The sequence below is a fragment of the Lithobates pipiens genome, unplaced genomic scaffold, assembly GCF_037356315.1.
Source record: "Lithobates pipiens isolate NorthernLeopardFrog02 unplaced genomic scaffold, aLitPip1_a1.2 Scaffold_18, whole genome shotgun sequence".
NCBI lineage: Eukaryota > Metazoa > Chordata > Amphibia > Anura > Ranidae > Lithobates > Lithobates pipiens.
In genome coordinates, this window is record NW_027507758.1 from 250850003 (window position 1) to 250871797 (window position 21795).

The 21795-nt window shown below is 39.1% G+C and overlaps 1 protein-coding gene across 1 annotated transcript in view; it reads right to left on the reverse strand.

Annotated features, from left to right (window-relative positions):
- Positions 1 to 491: 491 nt before the first annotated feature.
- SLC35D3 (solute carrier family 35 member D3) overlaps positions 492 to 21795 on the reverse strand; it is a 47006-nt gene continuing 25702 nt past the window's right edge. Inside the window, exon 2 of the mRNA XM_077486783.1 lies at positions 492 to 9397. Within this exon, the coding sequence (XP_077342909.1) occupies positions 8574 to 9397 (824 nt within the window). The 3' untranslated portion in view covers positions 492 to 8573. The remainder of the gene's footprint in view (positions 9398 to 21795) is intronic.

Here is a 21795-nt window from a genome sequence, read left to right on the forward strand (position 1 = left end):
GGGTTTTCTTTGCAAAGTAAATCTTACTACATTCACTTAACTAAGAGAAAATTCCTTTGCAAAGTGAATAACCTTTTTGCCTTTAGTAATTCAACCTCTGTCACGATGAGTGAAACATATATTATGTACTTCATGCATTAGGACTTCCTCCACAGTCTTTGCCACCTGGTTGTCATGATAAACCAATGGCGTCATGACTTCCTGAGCATCCAAACCAGAAAAGTTTGCTCAACATGGATTCCCACTATACATATCACATAGTTTTTCTGAGCCAGTGACAGTCAGGCATCTAGAATTTCAAGAATCTTCAGTAATAACCTTCAAGCTGCTGTTGGTATAGGTTTCTTTTAAATTCTTTGCTATTTATGATTATACATTCATGATGTTTCAGATGGTAATAAAGTGTATCATAAAAGTCTGAATATATGCATATAGTGATATGAATTACAGATTCTGTTGATACAAAGAAAAATCAGATGCAATCTATACAATAATGTTTTGCAAATATTTAATGTAGACATAATGCAAATATATATAAATGTGCCAAAAAGTGTCTTCTATAGCATTTTGATCTAAAATATGAAATTTTTCTCTTTGAATAACATATTATGTTTTCAATATGCCCTTTGAAAACCAACATTAATATATGGTACATCATTTATCTGGTCTCATAAGACCACATACAAAAACATTTATGTTTTAGCTTGTTTGTTCCAAGAAATATGTTTGCACGGGTTGTTTATCTCCACATAGATCAGTACAGGTACAAGAACTCTATGGTACAAACAATAAATATTATTTATATTTTGTACAATTTAAGAAAAGTACACATTTATTTTTACAAAGCTTGAGTCATCATAGTGCAGTCATACGTCAATCATAAGTTCAGTGCACAGCTTTTACTTAAGCAGTTTGTAACAGTAGTTATTTTAAATACCTCTTAAAATATACATTAATCATTTAATGGCACTGAATATGGTAAGTCAAAATAACTATAGAAAAAAATACTAAAAGTGAGACATGTTGTATGTAGAGTCCTCTGCATTGACCTTTTATTCTCAACCCTTGAGTGGGTTGCATAGTTTTTAATACAATTGAAGTACATAAAAAATGCTTTATTACTGTGTAATTGATACTAATGCAGTTGTGCAGAAAGTTGCCATGTTATTTTTAAACAATATAAAACTGTCAAAGTACCTCTTTGTAAAGCGTATATTGTTAACTAAATTAAGGTATAATAAGATCAAAAATATTCACCCATTTCAGATCTTTTTGTTATTATTATAAGCAGTCTTAGAAATGCCCTGGGTCACATCTGCCTCTTGCAACCTCCTTCACCAGGATCATTAGACATTAAAGTTACTTCCGATAATACCTGATTACAGCTGTGGCAGAAATAACATAACACATAAGTGCAGCTAAAACTATGCTCCCCAGTAGATGACCAAGTTCTCAGGAAGGGAGCAGAGGTAGATCTATGAATTGCCCTAATTAACGTTCTATCAGTATAAGCCATCTCCCAGAAAAATGCAGCTAAACCACAATAAAACGAAGAGGAGCTCATTTAAGAAATGTGATTGGTTCCTGAAGGTACTGCCTTCGGCTCTAATCGTGTGCTTCTAAAAAAAAAAAAAAAACTCCAATTGGAATCCATGCGTCTGGCTCCCTTCATGTAAATTAGGGGCCAGGTGCATGGATTGGGGGGGTGGAGCCCCTGCGCTCTGTATGAACGAGAATCCGCTGGTAAAAATAGAAGACACTTTAAAATAAACAAGGAGCTAATGCAACTTTTTGTGAGAGAGACCAAGGTGCTGACAAAGTGCACCAAGATAACTGCAGTTGCAAGTAAAAACTCAAGTACAAAGGATGGTAAGATCTGTGCAATTATAGTTAAGTAAATTAATTGGTGTGAATAGTACTCATAACTAGTGTATAATGATACAGATCCTATAACTTATTAAAAATGCATGGATCTTATTATATGTATTTAACTTTCCAAAATGAAATGTCTTAGGAGCCTTTGAATGATCATACACAGTCCAACAATTGAGTTGCAATGTATCCAAGCTTTGCTTGTGATGACTGGACAGCTATTGAAGAAAAGAAAACCAGGGGGTGATAATGAGCACTTGTAAGCATTGATAGTGCTTGTTGCTACACACAGATATTATTTCTTGTAATTTAAAATGTCTGTGTGACAGTATTTCAATTGTTCCCTTCTCCACAAATGAAAAATTGAACAAAGGCTTAACCATTTGTAGTCTAATTGGTACTCTGGTAATAAATACAAAGATGAATAGATGTGTTACTGCTCTAACTCGTGAGACATTTGACAGTCCTCAGCTGGCCTTAAGCCAACTTATTTGATCCACCAAGTATACTGTCAATGTGAAACCCATTATCAATACAAGGTTCATTGTTCACAGTGAAACGGGTTTCATCTTGGGAAAAAACTGCTAAAGTGTTGCCTAAAGCGGAGGTTCACACAAAAATTGAACCTCCGCTTTTCGGAACCCTCCCCCCCTCCAGTGTCACATTTGGCACCTTTCAGGGGGGAGGGGGATGCAGATACCTGTATAATACAGGTATCTGTATTATACAGTGCAGATACCTGTACAATACAGGTATTTTCACCCACTTCCTGCAGGAGTCTACGCCTCCCCCCCGCTGTCTGCTGGGAAACACACAGAGACAGCAGGGCAGCGGCAGCTCCCGAGAGCCAAGCGACAGATCGGCTTCGGTTGGTGACATCGCGGGCGCCCTGGAAGGTAAGTGTCCATATTTTAAAAGTCAGCAGCTGCAGTATTTGTAGCTGCTGACTTTAAAAAAATAAAAATTCCCGCGGACCTCTGCTTTAATGCAACCAGTTGGATTGTGTCTTTTATTTTCTAACCTACACTTGAAAAGAGAAAGCTAGAATCAGATTGCTACAGTCTACACTCTAATTCAAATTTTTCTTATATAAACGTTCATGTTTTACAAACTAGGCTATTGAAGTAGAAACTGAAAGCTAGAAACATTTTCAATAGGGTCCCCCCCAGTACTTAATGTATTTAAAAACACACATTCGATCAGACATTTGTTTACTAGCAGTCAGCAGACCTAAAATGCTGTAACTTTGTTTGCAAGACTTCCCAAAGCTGGTTGGGTGCATTATAGAAAGACTTCTACAGGCTGACCAGACTATAAGGCTACTTTCACAGAGGCGCTTTACAAGCGCTATAGCGCTAAAAATAGCACCTGCAAAGCACCTCTCCTGTTACTTCAGTGTCACTTCAGTGTGAAAGCCGAGTGTTTTTTGGCCACTAGTGGGGTGCTTTAAAAATAGCGGCGCTTTACACCCAACGCCCCAGTGTTAAAGTGCCCTTACTCACAGATGCATAGTGGGAAATCCATGCATGTCTATGTGTTTCCTAGCACCTGTGCAGTACCGCACACAGCTGGCTCTGGAAACGTCATGTAAACAAAAGCCAGAGCACTGTCTGCCACCTGACAGAATACATGTCTGATCAAAGGTCTGCTTTTTTAATTACAAAAAAATGTAGGTGAGGGTTAGAGAGGATGTTTGCTGAAACATTTAACATAATTTTAATTCAATTTTAACTTGACTATACTCATTACCATAGGCAGGTTTGCAATGTAATTCTAGTTTGGCTAACTATAGTTAATGGATTTACTGTACTTGAAAAATTCAAATACGTTTAAAATAATATGAGCAATCAAAGTGGCTTATACATGGATGTTGTACAAAGAAGCAGATTTGTGTTGGATCAAAGTATCCAGTCAACATGGCAAAATGTACTTGTTCTGTATACTTTACTGTTAAAAAGACACAAAGCAAAGCAACCATGTAATTAGGCTCCAATGCAAGCAGCTTTTCCCTGACTTATGAGCTGCATACTTATTCCAAGTCAGTGATTCAATGAACAGTTTTAGTTGCAATACCCTACAGGCAGTATTTAGCACATGGGTCAGGGAATGACTGCTTGTATTAGAGTGTATTCACACAGGCAAAGTCCCTTTAATAGCACATACAAGTTTAGATCATTTTACCATAATGATTAATTTTCTTTGGTCCAATACAAGTTTGCATTGTTGTATGGCATTTGCTGTTCAGTTGTCAATTCTGTTCACAATTTCTTAGTACCTTTGTAGTAATCCAAGGTGAGACAATAAAATAAATTACCTGATATCAAATCAAACGTTTCATTAATTTAACTCAGGTATGTGTATTTAGCAAGATAGAGAGATCATAAGGAACAGAAGGGGCAAACAGCAGTTGCAACACTTTTCTGACCCCTTTAAAATGGTCTGCACCTTTGATAGGAGATCAATATGTGCTTCAGATTCTGCCAGTTCTTTTTTTCGCTCCCTATGGCTGCAACATATTAAAAAAGAATGACTGCCAGTTCCCAGAAATGGGAACTGGAGGTAATTAAGGCCAACTCTGGGCTGGCATACACCAGTGTTTAGAGCAGTGATTCTCAACCAGGGTTCCTCCATAGGTTGCTAGGGGTTCCTTTAGCATTGGGCCATTTCTGCCTCTCAGGTAAGTTTCCAACAACACTATTGATCTTTTTAACTATGTGTAAGGAGGTAATTCTTCCCAATGACCACAAGTGTAAGGACCATTCTTCCCACTGACCATCACACTAATGTATCATGAGTTGCAGATTTCTAATTTTTAGTAGATGTTCCCCGAGACTAGAGAACTATTTCAAGGGTTCCTCTGTGTTGAAAAGGTTGAGAAAGGCTGGTTTAGGGTATGGCATGTATGTGCTGGGAACTCATAAATGTGACAGCCTCCCATATAGGGCCCTTTATTTGCTATGAAGCTGCCAGTGTCCCAGTTACCAGTGGTCTCATTCCTGATCCCGTTCAGCTGCCGGTCAGCAGATTCCCCAGCTGACAATTGAATGTAAACAAAGCAGTAGAGATGCTCCTGATGCCTTTTCCCAAAAATGGCAATGGCCATATTTGGACAATGCTATAAAAGGTGACCAAAATTTCAATACATTCGATTGTGCAGAATAGATACTTTGCTCCAACAAAATAGAAGGAAATATGAAATAAATATTATTTAAAATTGCCCTACCTTACATTATCATATTTGTCAGAGAGATGGAAAAAGGTGATGTCACACTTCAATACATATTATCTATTATTGGTAATTATCAAATAACAAGGGTACACTCAGCTAAAGACAGTTAGTGATACAGGTAATATTTTCATTCGGCATCAGTTGAATAATGTTAACTTTAATGCCGCGTACACACAGTCAGAATTTTCGACAGAAAAGGTCAGACGGGAGCTTTTGGTCGGAAATTCCAACCGTGTGTATGCCCCATCAGACTTTTTCTGTCAGAATTTCTGACAGACTTAGATAGAGAACATGTTCTAAATTTTTCCATCGGAAATACCGACGGAGGTTATCCCATTGGCAAGTCCGACCGTGTGTACGTGGCATTAGTGTATCTAAACCCAAGAACAAAAATGTTATACATTGTAATATACCAGTTTTATTTTTTTCTGGTTTTTGTTTTCCCTTATTTTCACCAAGTAACACACTTTCTGTCTGTGACAACGCAAACTCACTGTGTTGTATCTATGAAGGAGCTGAGTTGTCACCCTATGAGGGAAGTGCGTTAGGATTGCAGATCTCCTCATTTTCATTATATAGGGTAGATGTATCTTGTGTTTCACAGAGTGGAACTGGGTAGGGCTGATAACACTGTATGTGATAACACTGCAGAGCACATAGGAAGTTACTAGCTCATTATGTTCTGGTAGTATTGCACTTATCAAGTTTACAAAAATACCTTTTTCCCAACTGAAAATCACAGTGTCTAATGTCTAATGTCTATACAGCGGAACTTTGGATTACAAGCATAATCCATTCCAGGAGAATGCTTGTAATCCAAAGCACTCGCATATCAAAGCAAGTTTAACCATTGAAGTCAATGGAAAGAAAGATAATTTGTTCCGCATTGACTTCTATTGAATGCAATACCACATATGGCCAGAGGTGGAGGGCACCGGAGAGACTCGGAAATACTCTGAGACAGCTCGGCTACACTCGGAAACCCTCAGAAAGGCTCGGAAACACTCAGGAACTGAGTATTTTCAAGTATTTCTGAGTATTTCCCCCGCAACTCTGGCTTGAATCCTGCTCCTTTTGTTAGACAACACTCGCAAACCGAGTCAGGATTTTAAAAGAATAATTGCTTGTATTGCGAAACGCTTGTTAACCACGTTACTTGCAATCCGAGGTTCCACTGTACTAAGTTAAAAAAACAGACATTTGACATTGATATTTCTTTAAACACAGCAGTAAAGGCAGATGGATAACTAGCTAATTTTCAGGTGTTGCTCATGTCAGTTAATTGGTTCCTAAGTATTGCCCTTAGAAATGAAATAGACACGGGGGTTGATTTACTAAAGAGTGCAAAAATCTGGTGCAGCTCTGTATAGAAACCAATCAGCTTTCAGGTTTTATTGTCCGAGCTTAATTGAACAAGCTAAAGTTAGAAGTTGATTGGCTACCGTGCACAGCTGCACCACATTTTGCAGTTTCCAGCTTTAGTAAATCAACCCCCATGAGTTGTTTATGACAACCAATTATGTACAATATACATGTTTCCCACAAACAAATGTTTTTTTTTCCTGGTAATCACTAACTTTCGTCTCCTTTGTGTTACTTGTCTATACACATCAGGTTCCTACTCTATTTAACTTCCCTACTCTACTGCGGTCAAAATCCAAAGTAGCATAAGGCAGTTGGTGGTCAAAACATGGGAGTTTACTAGGCAAATTGACTGTTCACTTTGCAAACAAATTTTCCCTTGGCTTAGTGAATGCAATTAATTTTTCACTTTGCAAAGAATACCCAACCATGTACAAGGATAGTAAACAAAAGCAATATTTTTGCTTGCGTGTGATTGAAAGATCAAAGTCAGCAAAGCTCTGTGGAAAATTCAATTGCAAAGTGGAACTTACTCTACAAAGTAAACAGTCTATTTGTCTTTAGTAAATTACCACCAATCAATCTTGCTTAATGTGGCCCCTTAAGGAATCTGGACAGGGCTCTTTCTTTGACTCGGTTGATTTCCACTTTTTAATGCAAGGTCCAAGCCATCCTATTAAAATTGGTATAAAGCCATTTTAAAATAATTGTTAGCTGCCAGCCCCACATGTTTTCTAGCCAAAACCATTTTATCAAATGCCAACTCCAAACAAACAACTAAACACCTAGAAACTCATACTATATATGGGAAAAGTGTTATTTGTTAAAGGTTGTAAAGCTACACATTTTTACTTTTGTAAACCTCTGATGTACTGCCTAGCTAAAAAAACGTCAGAGCCTAAAATTCTACATACTTGTTTTCAAAGGTTCACCTTTTACCTTCTATTTAAACTACCCATCCTAAAGCCACAGCAGGTCCAACATCTCTTGAATGAATTTTAAAACTGATCTTCATGTTTCATTTAATTTTAAATAGTTTGTTTGGACCAAGCTGCTCCAAATAAACGTCTGACTTAACCAACAGTTGCATGGCTGTGTGCACTGTATAAACTGTATGTTGCTTCAGTGACATACAGTATACATCGCCGTGTTCTGGCGGCCGGAGAAGTACCAATTTAAATTAATACTAAGCTTCATCCGATTGGCTGACTTGCATTTATTCTGGGAGCGCGGGATGTGCTTGTCCCATTCCCGGAACACTGTGCTGTATACTGTATGTAGCTGAGGCTGCTGCAACTGTTGGTTTGTTTGGGCCAGCAAACCATTTAAAGTACAATGAAACATGGAGATCAGTTTAAGCATGCATTCCTTTTTTATGCATAATGCAGATGCCATACATCTCATGCTGAGCAATGGTTTAGTAAAATCTATCCTGGGTGATCAGTAGGCCTGGAAAAATCTACAGATGTTGCAGATCACTCATAGACATAGAATGATTTCCCAGTCCAACCTTTACTGCCTCAGTTGACAATCATCTCATGTCTATGGGCAGTTTCAGCTACCCTTATTTAGATTCAATCAGTGGCATATCATTTGAACAGCTACAGAACCTGTGTAAATAGTTTCTATCAATGATTAAGGGGTAAGTTGGCAACCCTGCCTGTGTTATATGTACATACAACAAGAGTGAGCTCTACAAAGGGTCTTGGCTCCTGGGAGCAGCACGTGTAGAATTTAGTTATGAATTTAAATAACCACCTTTCCTGCCCCAATTTCCTGTTTCATATGGCACAGAAAATGCTTACTTTGTTTCTTATGTTGTGTTAGCAGGAAGACTATAAAATGTAATAATGGAATGCTGATATCAGTCATGTTTGTTGAAAATTAATATGAGACCACGTTCTCTACAATAGATCATAAAGATCAAGACTATGTCATTTTATATATATGCATTATAGATGTCATTTGCATCATGGATATGATGCAAATGAAATTTAACTTAATATAACAAATTGTGACAAATTGTTGCCTTATAATATACATTTATATGTATCCCTCCTTAGCACATACAAAAGATAATTTCCTTCTATAAGTTATCTCAAATAAACTATCAAGGACTAGGAAGTTCCTCATTTTCTATAAGGTAATCTTTTTTTAAAAATCTAGTGCCCCTAACCATCCGCCATACTCCAAGATATGCATCTCGTAATGAACTTCTACTGTCACCATCAGGAGGCCCTGTTGGGCCATGTGATTGCAATACTGAAGCCAATGTGCTGTTCTTTTCTTCAACTTGATTATTTTCTGTCTCTACGGGTTGCTTTTCTTGTGGCTGTCCTTCTGTGCTTTTTTCCTGTATTATTTCTTCCATTGCAAATGGAGAATGCTGTCCATCCTGCTCTTCCTTTTCATCCTTCATAGTATCCTTTTCCAAATCTTCATAATTGATCTGCCGCCTTGTCTCAAAATACTTAGCCACACAGTAGATGATAGATCCAAAAGTGTTGACAACCACACCTACAATGAACAGTGATGTGGGTTCCACATCACTAAATGCAAGCATACCAACGGTGATGGTGGCAATGCTCTTCACCACACCAACAAAACTTGTAGTAACTGCTGAGTTTATATAAGTACAATGCAGTGTAGTAAAATTCATAGCACAGCCAATCAGGGTGCATGCAATGAAAGTGCAGACCATGGCCGGGTCTTTCCAACCTGGGAATGACCATGCATTGATCATGTCCATACTGGCAAAAGAACAGATAATGAGCAGAGGTGTTGCTGTAATGGCAATGATATACTGGGCGGTAAGAGGTCCATGATCACTATCTGTACTAGTCTTCTGAATAATTACTAGGTAAGCGGCATGAACTAGTACAGCCAGCACTCCAGTTATGTAGCCTACAGGTTCGCCACTCAAGTCACCAGCACCTGTGTGAAACACAAGATAATGTTAGATTGAATTAATTAGTAAAAAGAAAGATACTTTTTTTAAAAACAACATACATTTAAAATAGAAGAACCAATAATGAACTAGTTGTGTTTTATTTGATTGCATGTATTTTATTTAAAGTTAAGGAGAAAGACACCAGACCCTACAATGCAGACTAGCTGAAGGCCACTATCAAAGCAACCTTGGCTTCCATAACACCTCAGCAGTGTCACAGGTTGATTGCCTCCATGCCACACCACATTGATGCAGTAATTCATGCAAAAGAAACCCTAACCAAAGTATTGAGTGCATGCTATACAATACATGGACATACTTTTTACTAAGCCAAGTCTTCTGTATTAAAAATCTTTTTTTTTCTATTGGTCTTATATAATATTCTAATTTTCTGGTATGGTGAATTTCGGGTTTTCACTAGCCGTAAGCCATAGTCATCAAAATGAAAAAAAAAGAAATGTTTGAAATATATCACTCTGTGTGTAACACATCTATATAAAATATATGAGTTTCATGTTTTGAATTGAAATAAATTAACTTTTTGATGATATTCAAATTTTATGAGATGCACCTGTATTGAATTTATTCCAACAGGTAGGGAACATATCATGTGACTTAATTCTGGTCTAATGACAATAGTGGAATATGCCTGTGCAATGTGCAACAGTACAGTAGCTTATAGTTTCCTTTGGGAGAGCATTTGACAGGGTGGTTTATAGACAGGAGACTGTGGGAAACAGGGGCAGAGCATTGTGACACCAAACTTCCAAACAAGGAGCTCAATTCCAGTATCACCAGCTGGCATTTTCATGAAAGCTAGGCAAAAATTTAAAAATTAGTTCTTTGAATTGCAGTGCTGGGGTACATTTTAAGAACCAATATATGCAACTGATTGATAGCTAGTTCTTAAATTGTTCATACTAGCTTCCTTTTTAGTAAGTGAGTTCTTTCCATATTTTTTATTTTTTTTCTTATTGTCTGAAGGGAAAAAAAAAAACAAGTGCAAAAATACTGAGCACCTAAACCACCACTCTTTATACATTCACTGCACTCCCTATCCCTATAGATAAAATATAGTCCCTGGCTAAAACTGCCCTGCTAATGGTCACTTTTACACTGCTGTATATTAACCTCCCTGGCAGTATGATTATGTTTAAATGTCAAAGCGGTACATTGTTTTGCATGGAAATTTGGTGTTTTATATTGTAGGCCTGTAATTCTTAGGTATAACCCACTTGAATCTGTCCAAACAAGAATCTAGACATCCCAGGTATGATAAAGTTTGAAACACAAAATAATAAATTATAATATAATAAATAACTATAAATAAATATAAAAAAATAATATAATAATAATACATTTTATTATTGCTCAGTCGCAGAATCGTCTCTGACGTCACTTTCAGTGAATGATGATGAATTTCCCCACAAATCACTATCGCTCACTTCTGCAAGTGATTCTAATTAAATTGTTTTCTAGCTGGTCTAAAACCACTTTTGACATAGAGGGATACTTTTTTGGATGCCATGGATATTCTAAAGTCTCCAGGCAGAAAGAATGGTATATACTGTATAATATAAAAGTGCAGGTAGGGCACTGGACAAAGCACTAGAGACAAAGGGGAGGTGAAATTGTTTGAGAAATGTTGTTTTATAGATTACAGTGTATTATATGTGTTATGTTTTGTGTACTTTTGTGAATTTGCTGCCGGGTTCCGCCCCCATGCATTGCAACACTCGCAGGGAATAGAGCACAGAGCATTGATGAATCGGGCGGAGGATCCGGTGGAGGATACGGTGGGGGGTTATCGCAGGATCCTTTAGGGAAGGTAAGTAACCTGTACCAGGATACTGCAATGCAGTGCCGAGTGTGGCTCGGGATTACCGCTCCTGGTACTGAAAATTCACCCCGAGCCACACTCAGGAATACCGCCAGGGAGGTATTGTTTTATTTTAATTATACTAATAAACATGTGATTGTTATATTTATCTCCATAAAAACACAGTGCAGCTAAGCACCACCTTCACTCCCTCTTTAGAGGATTTGACTGACAGCAGCGGGAGCCAATGGCTCCCACTGCTTTCAGTGAAGCCTGTGAATGCAGGAAGAGAGAGAGCAGGACAAGCAGGTACATTGCTGGATCAAAAGTTGTAAGTGTTTGGGGGGGGGGGGGGGGATTACACACATCAAGTGGTAATTTTTTTTTTTAACTTAATGAAGGGGAATGCGGTAAAAAAATATTTTAACTTTAGAACTTTTATTCTTATAGTGAAACAATGGCCTGTGTTCCTATTCTGTAGTACATTGGAACTAGTCTTGCAATATAAAATAATCATGCTGTTGGACAATTTTACATTGCTGTGTCATCTGTAGTCTCCTAATTCTTGTAGTAAACCCCATGCCCCCCCCCCCCTCTTTGCCTGCAGTACATTCTGGACCAATCTTCTTATTAAAGATGTCCTGCTACTGACTAGTTTTTAATAGCTGTATCTTCTACAATATCTTAATTCTTGTAGTATAGCCGTAGCCTGTGCTTTTGTATCTTTTTTGCATCACTTTACTATGTCCTTTAAAAAAAAAAAAGTAGAAATACTGTGCATCCCTTAAAGCACCAAACATCCTCACCCCAGGTTATTAAAAGTCAGGTTCTCAGTCACAAATCAACCTGCCACCCCCCTTTGCCTGCTACGCTGAAGATCCTCTTTGAAATTGTAGTGTAGCATGGCAGGCTGGCACCTAATGGGCCACCCTCAGCCAGTGGTACATCCTAGACACCCTACATCCATGGATATGATCACTTGTAGGAGTTTTAGTTACATAGGCCGTCCCTGCCCATATTTGCTTTACCAGGGCTGGGACAGCAAGATGAAGAAAATATAAATATAAAAAAAATTATAAAACATAAAAATGATTAAAAAGTACATCTGTAAATAATGTATATCAATAGTGGGTGGGAAAAGGGCTGGGTCTGGACCAGTGTTTGTCTCTTAGCACTATCAAAGGTTAGGTTTCTGCCGTTTCTATCTTCAGAGAGAGTTGGCCTCATACGCCTTGATTAACCGGTTCCTGAACGGCTTACGTACTTATACTGCGGCACAATGTCACCGCTGCACCAAAATCCTGTACGGGGTTCCCTTTAAGAGCCACCAGAGGGAGGCACACGGCCGTTGCACAGCAAGGGGACCCGATGCACATTGGCGGCAGCCGCCAACCCCCGCCAGCCACGGGCGATCACGTGCATGAAAGCCAGCATGGGGATTTGTGTGTGTATACAAATCCCTGTTCTGTCAGGGGAGAGGAGACATATCGTTTGTTCCTACTAAGTAATTTTTTTTACCAAAAATATGTAGAAGAATATATATTGGCCTAAACTGATGAAGAAATGTGTTTTTTAAAAACATTTTTGGGGAGATTTATTATAGCAAAAAGTAAAAAATATTGTTTTTTTTTTTTCAAAATTGTCAGTCATTTTTTGTTTATAGCGCAAAAAATAAAAACTGCAGAGATGATCAAATACTACCATATCAAATACCACCAAAAGAAAGCTCTATTTGTGGGAAAAAAGGATGCAAATTTTGTTTGGGTACAGCAATGCATGACCGCGCAATTGTCAGTTAAAGCGACGCAGTGCTCTGGTCAGGAAGGGGGTAAAATCTTCTGAGGCTGAAGTGGTTAAGACCATTGGAAAAACATCATGGTCCACCCATTGGAGACAGTTTTCTCTTTGCAATCTGCAGCCTCTGCAAAGCAAGTGTTTTTGAGCTGGTACCCTTATTTTGCACAGAAAACTTTTTTATTTTTGCATAGTAACAGGGTGATGTTGAAGTCTGCCTAAGGTAGCACCCCTTGCTTTGCATTGCTTGTGTTTGCTTGACCCAGTAAGGGGTAAGTCAAATATTAAAGGGGGTAGTTATGGTGCTCACCTGCTATTATTTCTACTTAGTGTCTGCAGGACACTCATCTGCTAATAATTGTACCTTATTGTTAAATTATTCATTAGTGACTAAAAAATGAAAAAATAAACGTTAAAATAAATGATACGAAACTAAAGAAAATAAAATAAAATAAAAATTCCTTATGTGCAATATACAAATAACAATATAAGTCGTGCTTAAAAGTATGACAGAAATGCTGTTTAAATTATCACTAAATTACTATATACTGGTGCTAAAATTCAATATACTTTCTAGAAAAAAGTGCTTATGTGCGTTTTTGCTAATCACATGATGAGCAAAGTGCTAAGTGCCTAGGAAAGTGCCACAGGTTCAGTAAATGCAAAAAAGTGTTACCTGCTTCTATATGTGCCACAATAAATAAATACAGTGCTTTGTATTCAATAAATTCCTAAGTAAAAGTCGCTAAATAAAATGAAATAAAATAAAAATACGAGAAATTCAGATGCAAATTGATACAATGACGAAACGCGTAGGGCGTGGCCTAAGGTGTACACTCTCTCATTACGGCGGCAGCGGTGAATTCAAATGCTGTGACCAGCATATACATTGAGGCACTGTTTTCATCCTTCGGTTTGTGAGTAACCTCCTATGCACTTAATAAAATGTTGTTTTAAACGGGATTACACTATGTATGCATCATTTTGTTTTTAATGAGGGAAACTACTGGATGGTAACTGAAGCAGCTCTATATAGCGACACAGGGGCTCACACTGTGGAGGCGCATTAACCCCTTAAGGGGTAGGGGAGCTGGTGAGTGCGGATTATTGTCTTTATGCATGGGAATCGCACCGGTTGCAATCCAGGAAGCCACCAAGCACTGAAGCACACTGTCACTTTTTGTTCCAGATAGGACTCTCTGACATTAACTTTCTGCTGCTGGACATTTGTATCAATTTGCATCTGTATTTTTCATATTTTTATTTTAATTCATTTTATTTAGCGACTTTTACTTAGGAATTTATTGAATACAAAGCAATGTATTTATTTATTGTGGCACATATAGAAGCACGTAACACTTTTTTGCATTTACTGAACCTGTGGCACTTTCCTAGGCACTTAGCACTTTGCTCATCATGTGATTAGCAAAAACGCACATAAGCACTTTTTTCTACAGAAAGTATATTGAATTTTAGCACCAGTATATAGTAATTTAGTGATAATTTAAACAGCATTTCTGTCATACTTTTAAGCACGACTTATATTGTTATTTGTATATTGCACATAAGGAATTTTTATTTTATTTTATTTTCTTTAGTTTCGTATCATTTATTTTAAAGTGTATTTTTTCATTTTTTAGTCACTAATGAATAATTTAACAATAAGGTACAATTATTAGCAGATGAGTGTCCTGCAGACACTAAGTAGAAATAATAGCAGGTGAGCGCCATAACTACCCCCTTTAATATTTGTCTATGGTTTTCAACCTTTTGGGTTGGATATTTAAGGTAGTGGCAGCCCCTCCTTCCCACGCTAATTGTCATTTGCTTATAAGGTCTCACATTTTGGGTTTTTCGGATCTTGAAAAAATATTTTACGTCCATAGCGCACCTTAACCCCCCTTTTCTACAGTAAGGGGTAAGGGCTAGCCTTAGATAAAAAAAAATAATCTGTAAATACTATAAGAAAAAAAAACTACTACCTCCATGCGAAAAACCTCTGCTTCCCATTCTGGACCTGCCTGACATTTTGTTTTAATAAAGGATATTGCCTACATTTAATAGCAGCTATAGCAATAAGGAGGAGGGAATAAATATTTGGAAAAGTGCCTATGACAAGCCCTGAAATTGTACCCATGTCCACACTGTCAACCATATGTTAGATAACTTTCCAATAATATCAATTAAAGAATGCAAGTCAAACTCATTAATTTTTTATTTAATAAGATATCCATAAAAGAGAATGGTTGATTCACTAACCCAGTGTGCTGTAAGTGCAGCCAAATACACTGTTGCACTGTGTGACAGCACATCCGATCCAGACATCAGTAACCCCCTTTACATGAGAGTCATCCCTTTACATGAGAGTCCTCCTTCACATCAGGAGCCCCCCTTCACTTCACAGTCCTCAGAGCCCCCTCACATCGATGCCCTCAGTGCCCCTTCACCACAGTATATTCAGAGCCCTCTCACATCAGGGTCCTCAGAGCCCCCTCACATCAGAGACGTCAGAGGTCACTCACATCAGTGGCTTTAGATCCCCTCTCACATTGGTGTCCTCCGAGTCCCCCTCACACAAGTGTTGTCAAATTTCCCCTCTCACCGGTGTCCTCAGATCCCTTCACTCCCGAGTCCTTAGAATCCTCCACACATCAGGCCGCGTACACACGCGGGGACTGTTCGGCCAACTTTGTCCGCTGAACAGTGTTTCGGTGGACAGTCCGCCCGTGTGTGGGCTTTCAGCGGACAGTTTCAGCGAACAGTCCGCTGAACAAGGTTTTTCGGAATTTCCGAAAAACTGTCCGCTGAAACTTTGTTTCAGCGAACAGTTCCCTCGTGTGTAGGCTTGTTCGACAAACTAAGTTCCGCGCATGCTCAGAAAGGATTTACACGCCGAAAGTTATAATGCAGTGTATAGGACGTCGTATTTTTCGTCCCGTCGTACGTGCCGTTCACGTCATCGCGCACGGTTTCAGCAAACTGTTCGTTCGTCGCGTGTGGCCATGTCCGTCCATGCTAATTTTGAGCGGACTGTTTGCCGAAACTGTTTGACGGACAAAGTTGGGCGAACAGTCCCCGCGTGTGTACGCGGCCTCAGAGTCTTTAGAGTCTTTACAGCCCCCTCACATCAGAATATCCTCCCACACTATCACTTCTAATACGTTCAATGCTAAGCAAAAATAGCAAGCTGCTGCAGGTAACTGGTAGCTTACCCACAGCTAATAAAGTGCATAAATTATATAGTGAATAGTGCTGCACTGCTGCAATATGTGCAAAAGATCGCTGTAGATATTGTGCAAACCAAGATGCTTAAATGTGTACAAAAAATTGCTGCGATATATAATGCAAAACAAGCAATAATAAATTGTCACAGACTGATTCCCTGTAGAAGTCACTTGTCTGTGACATGTAGGGCATGAGCGGAGGCATACCAGAAGTGCCGTAAGCGAATGTACGAGTCCTGTACTCATGGATATTATGCTATTTTAAAGTGTTTGGAATGTGTGTAAATCCTTATACAAACGATATTAAACTATGGTAAGTATTTTCCACACTTTTGCACCCTGGGTGAGGTTAAGAGCTGACACAGAGGACCACCGTAGAGGAGATCCTACCCACCAAAGAGACCTGGACATTGGGGGGGGGGGAACAACTAGAGGACCCCTAGAGGATAGGAGGACCACCACACTGGGAAAATATTCCTACATGACTTAACTCAAGTAGTAATAAGGTGAGAGTCCAGAGAGCACAGTGGTGTCACAGAAGCTTATTAGAGAAGACATAGAAGTTTATTTATTTCACACCGAGGTGACGGGATATATACAATATAAGAAACTGTTTTGAGGACACATGGACTGCATGATGAACTAACTATATTAGGCGTGGGGAACTAGAGGCGTCTCTCTCTGTTGAAGAAATCGTGGTGGCCATTTCACAGCTGCCAACACATAAGATACTAGGCTTCCCATATTACAGATACTTTTCCCATTACTAGGGGCACTAGGCAGGGATGCCTGTTGTCAGCCGTCCTATTTGCCCTGGCTATGGAGCCCCTAGCTGTGTGCTTTCGCAGCTCCCAGCTGATTAAGGGCCTCCCTATTGCCACCATAGAGGAGCAAGTTTCGCTATATGCATATACATGGTCTACCTGGCTGACAGCCAAGACTCACTAAAAATGCTATTATCTGAGATTGACAATTTTGGTGACTACTCTGGGTTCCAGGTGAATTGGAACAAATACAATCGTTTTCCTTTAGACCCTGTTGCAACTCTGCAGATTCACCTGGACTCCAAACTACAGGTAGTGTCCTCTTTTAGATACCTGGAGCTTATAGTGTAGTTACTCTTATCTTCATATACTGAAAATAACCTGTGTCCCCTGTTGACCCAATTACAACTACAAACTGAGCAGTGGTTTGACCTACCATTAGACCCCATGGGAAGGGCAAATACCCTTAAAATGATCTATTTACCTAAGTTGTTATATATTCTAGCCAGCTCCCCATGTAAAATTCCTAAGTCAATATTCAGGCACATAGATACAATCCGCGCGGAGTTCTTGTGGAATGGTAGGCCCCCCAGGGTGGCGATGGAGAAGTTGAGGCTGCCAGCGCATCTGGCGGGCTTGGCGTTCCCTAACTTCTATTTATACTTTTTGGCCTCCCAATTGGTCCACATTCGTGACTGGCCGGCTGCACACAGTTGCGGCGAACACCTGTACATCCACTGTAGGAGCTATCGCCTCCTCTCTAGAGACCCTCCACAACATTATATATCAAGGGTGAATTCTGGCCCGCCTAGGCACATCTATGCTAAGTACCTTGCTCTCCCTGTTTAAAATAATTGTCTCAAAAATTTGCACAAAGTCTTGGTCAGCCTCCCCTATAAACCCTCTGTGGTTCAATACAAACTTGAAAGAACTGTGCTTTATACCTGACCCATAGCGTTGGTACTCTAAGGGAGTTAAATACTTGTGTCATCTTTATGACACACGGGGATTTAAATCCTTTCAACAGATGCGCATTGATTTTGACCTACCATGCTCATATATGTTAATTTATTACCAACTCCGTCACGCTATTCGCGCTCAGTTTGACTCTTTAGAAAATCATGTCCACATACCTCAGTTAGAGAAAATATTAAGACACCCTGACCCTACTAAACGTATCTCCATATACTATGCTGCCCTTATAACTGACTGTAACTCTAGATTCCGATTAGCCCAGACGAAATGGGTCTCTATGGACATTACATTTTCAGATGATGACTGGTCAGAATTCAGTGGCACATACAAAAACTCTGTAATATCTTCCAGGTATCGTATTATAAACATAAACATTTTTCACCTATTCCACCTTACTCCTGCTAGGTTACACAAAATGGGATTGACTCCCACAGCTGACTGTTTTCGAGGATGTGGTCAAGTGGAAGACTTTTTACACTGTTTTTGGACCTGTCCAGTAGTCCAGGACTTCTGGGTGAAGATAGGGTCTTTCATATCATCGGCAGTAGGCCTCCCAAACATTCTCCAACCCAAAAACTGCATCCTAGGCATTTTTGGTGATCTTCACATTTCATTCCATGCTACTGTAAAGCCGTGTACACACGATCAGATTTTGCGATGGGAATTGTGTGATGACAGGCTGTTGGTGGAAAATCCGACCGTTTGTATGCTACATCGGACAATTTTCAGTTGTTAGATTTTCCGCGGACAAATGTTGGATAGCAGGCTTTACAATTTTCAGCGGACAAATGTCTGTTGTCAGATTTTCAGAGCAAGTGTACACAAGTCCATCGGACAAAAGTCCAATGTACAAACACGCATGCTCAGAAGCAAGGATGAGCCAGAAGCGGTCGATCTTGTAAACTAGCGTTCGTAATGCAGAATTAACATTCGTGACATGGCAAATTATGAATTCTCGAAATGCAGTGCACATTCTCTTCTTCTTTAATGGGATAATAATGAATCTGCTTTGCTGGTGATACTGATGGAGTTTTTGCAAACACATTTTCAAAGACTTTTTTTTTCTAGTGATATCAAGAATAATATTATTATGCTTTTTTTTTCTTTTCTTTTTTTTTTTTTTTTTTTTTGCCGCAAGTTACCACAACACCATTATCCTGTAATTTTTAAGATCAAAGATACAACTATGTTGGTGTCCCTTGTTAATTTTACATTGTCTTTTTTTTTAATGTAACTGCCTATTCCCAAACTGTCATTTGAAGTAAAACACATAGCCAAGTATTATTCTCCACAATTTTGTTATTGTGCATTAAAAAAAGAAAATAAATAAAATTAGGCATGATATCTGCCAATAGAACTTAACCAAAAAGTGCATTCTATGCATCCAAAAATATAGAAAATATACCAAATCAAATTATTATTCAACCAAAAAATAAAATAAAAGCCTCATGCATGTGTCCTGCTTCTTAATATAGGGGGTCAACAATGCCAAGAGTTGGTGAAAGCAGGGGTCCGTCACCCGGAGATGAGTCTGAAAATCATCTGGATTATTCTCCTGGAACTCACACAGCAAAGGCATAATGCATAATTGGTCACGATTAATAAAGCAACCAATTTTTGGTCCAAGAAATCCTCCTCCTCCAGTTCCTGGACTGGACTTGGGTCAAAGGAATAACTCTAAGGCCGCGTACACACGGGCAGATTGTCTGGCCAACTAAGTTCGGCAGACAATCCGACAGACAGTCTGTCCTACTTTTGAATGAACGGACTTGACCACACACGATGAACAGACAGTCCGCTGAAAGCTTGCGCGATGACGTGTACAGCACGTACGACGGGACTAGAAATACAACGTCCAATACACTGCAATGCAACCTTCGGCCGTGTAAATCCTTTCTGAGCATGCGCCATACTTAGTCCGTCCAACTTGCCTACACACGAGCGGACTGTCCGCTGAAACCAAGTTTGGACGGACTGTATTACGGAAATTCCGAAAGACTTAGTCCGCCAGACTGTCCTCTGAAAAAGTCCGCTGAAGCCCACACACGAGCGGACTGTCCGCTGAAACACGTTTCAGCGGACTAAGTTGGACGGACAATCCTCTCGTGTGTACGCGGCCTTAGGCCAATAATAAATAACACGTTATCTCCTCCGATTACGCAACATGGTGGGATTGACGAACAGCCGTTCAGAAACTAACTGAAAAGTGAGAAACAAAAAGCGCGAATCAACACTCACCAAACTTCTACTAAGACAAAATTAGCAGAAGGAGCCCAAAGGGTGGTGCCAAGAGCTGATAAACCACGTAGTACGTCACTACCTTCGTGTTTGTTGGCCGACAATTCCTTGCCGTTTGTATGCAAGACAAAATATAGGCACACGCCTTCGGACAAAAGTCGGAGGTTTTGCCTGCGGAAAATCAGATCGTGTGTACAAAGCTTTAGAGACTTATTCGCATCCTACACTTCTATGCAAAGAAAGACATTTTATTGTACTGGAAAGGATCACAGGTACCTCTAAAATCCCTCTGGTTAAACTTGATTAATGACTCTTTACCTCTATACAAACTCACGTTTGAGGTTTGGAAAAGAACCAAAGCCTTTCACAAAATATGGGGCAGATGGCTGGCTAGCCCTTTAACCCACTCCAGGATAGATACACTGCTGTATACTGTTCCTAATTGTGCAGTGCACCTCACCATGTTGACCCCCTGGCTGCCTCATGAATGGAGAATTGCATGTTGGTCATTTCCCGTCAACTTACTGCTAATAATCACAGGGGACATGTAAATTGAAATCCGTTTATTGAAGGTTTAAGTGTATTACTGCAGATGCACTACTATGAATAATCAGTTTTTTCTTTTGTATGCTGGTTTATAAAACTTAATAAAAATAAACTATATTGGAGTATTGGAGATATACACAAGAGTTTGTTTATTTTATGCACTCTGTTTTTTATGTAGCACTTGTATGATTTGCACATTTTAATATCAGTAATTGATGAACAATTGGCATATAGTGCACCCACCTGAGATACTCATGTACAGTATTTATTTTTTGCAGAGTTGCACAATTTATTATTGCTTGTTTTGCAATATACTTCGCAGCAATTTCTTGCACACATGTAAGCATCTTGCTTTGCACAATATCTACAGCGATCCTTTGCACATATTGCAGCAGCGTAGCACCATTCACTATATAATTTATGCCCCTCACATCAGAGTCCTCAGAGTCCCCTCACATCATTCTTACCTTATTATCGGTACAGCAGTGTCAGCATGACAGAGACCAAGCAGGTATGAACAGATGCAGACAGTGTTACCCCTGAATACAGGGGGTGGTGTTACATGCTATACACCCTGAATCGGTATCATGTGTTTTCATGCTGCTGGTGGGCCAGCCTGCCTGCACCATGAAAACATATGATATTGTCATTAAATTAAGGACTCTGGGATTTAACAATAAAATAAGGATGCATTGTTCTGCTAATCTGATGGGGGTGCTAAAATAATTATTTGGGTGCTCCCTAGTACTGCCCCTGTGTGGTGCCTATTCAAGTGGCATCCTAGGGGAAAAGTGTCATGCGATACCCTGGAGATATCACTGCTGTGAACAAAGAACAATTTTGCCTATGACAGCAACAAATGTATGCTCTGAGGTCCCATCCAAGGCCATAAAAAAAGGAAATGAAAACAGATTGCCTCATCTAAAATAAATAAATGAATAAATAAAATAAAAAATCATATATATATATATATATATATATATATATATATATATATATATATATATATATTTATGGTCCAG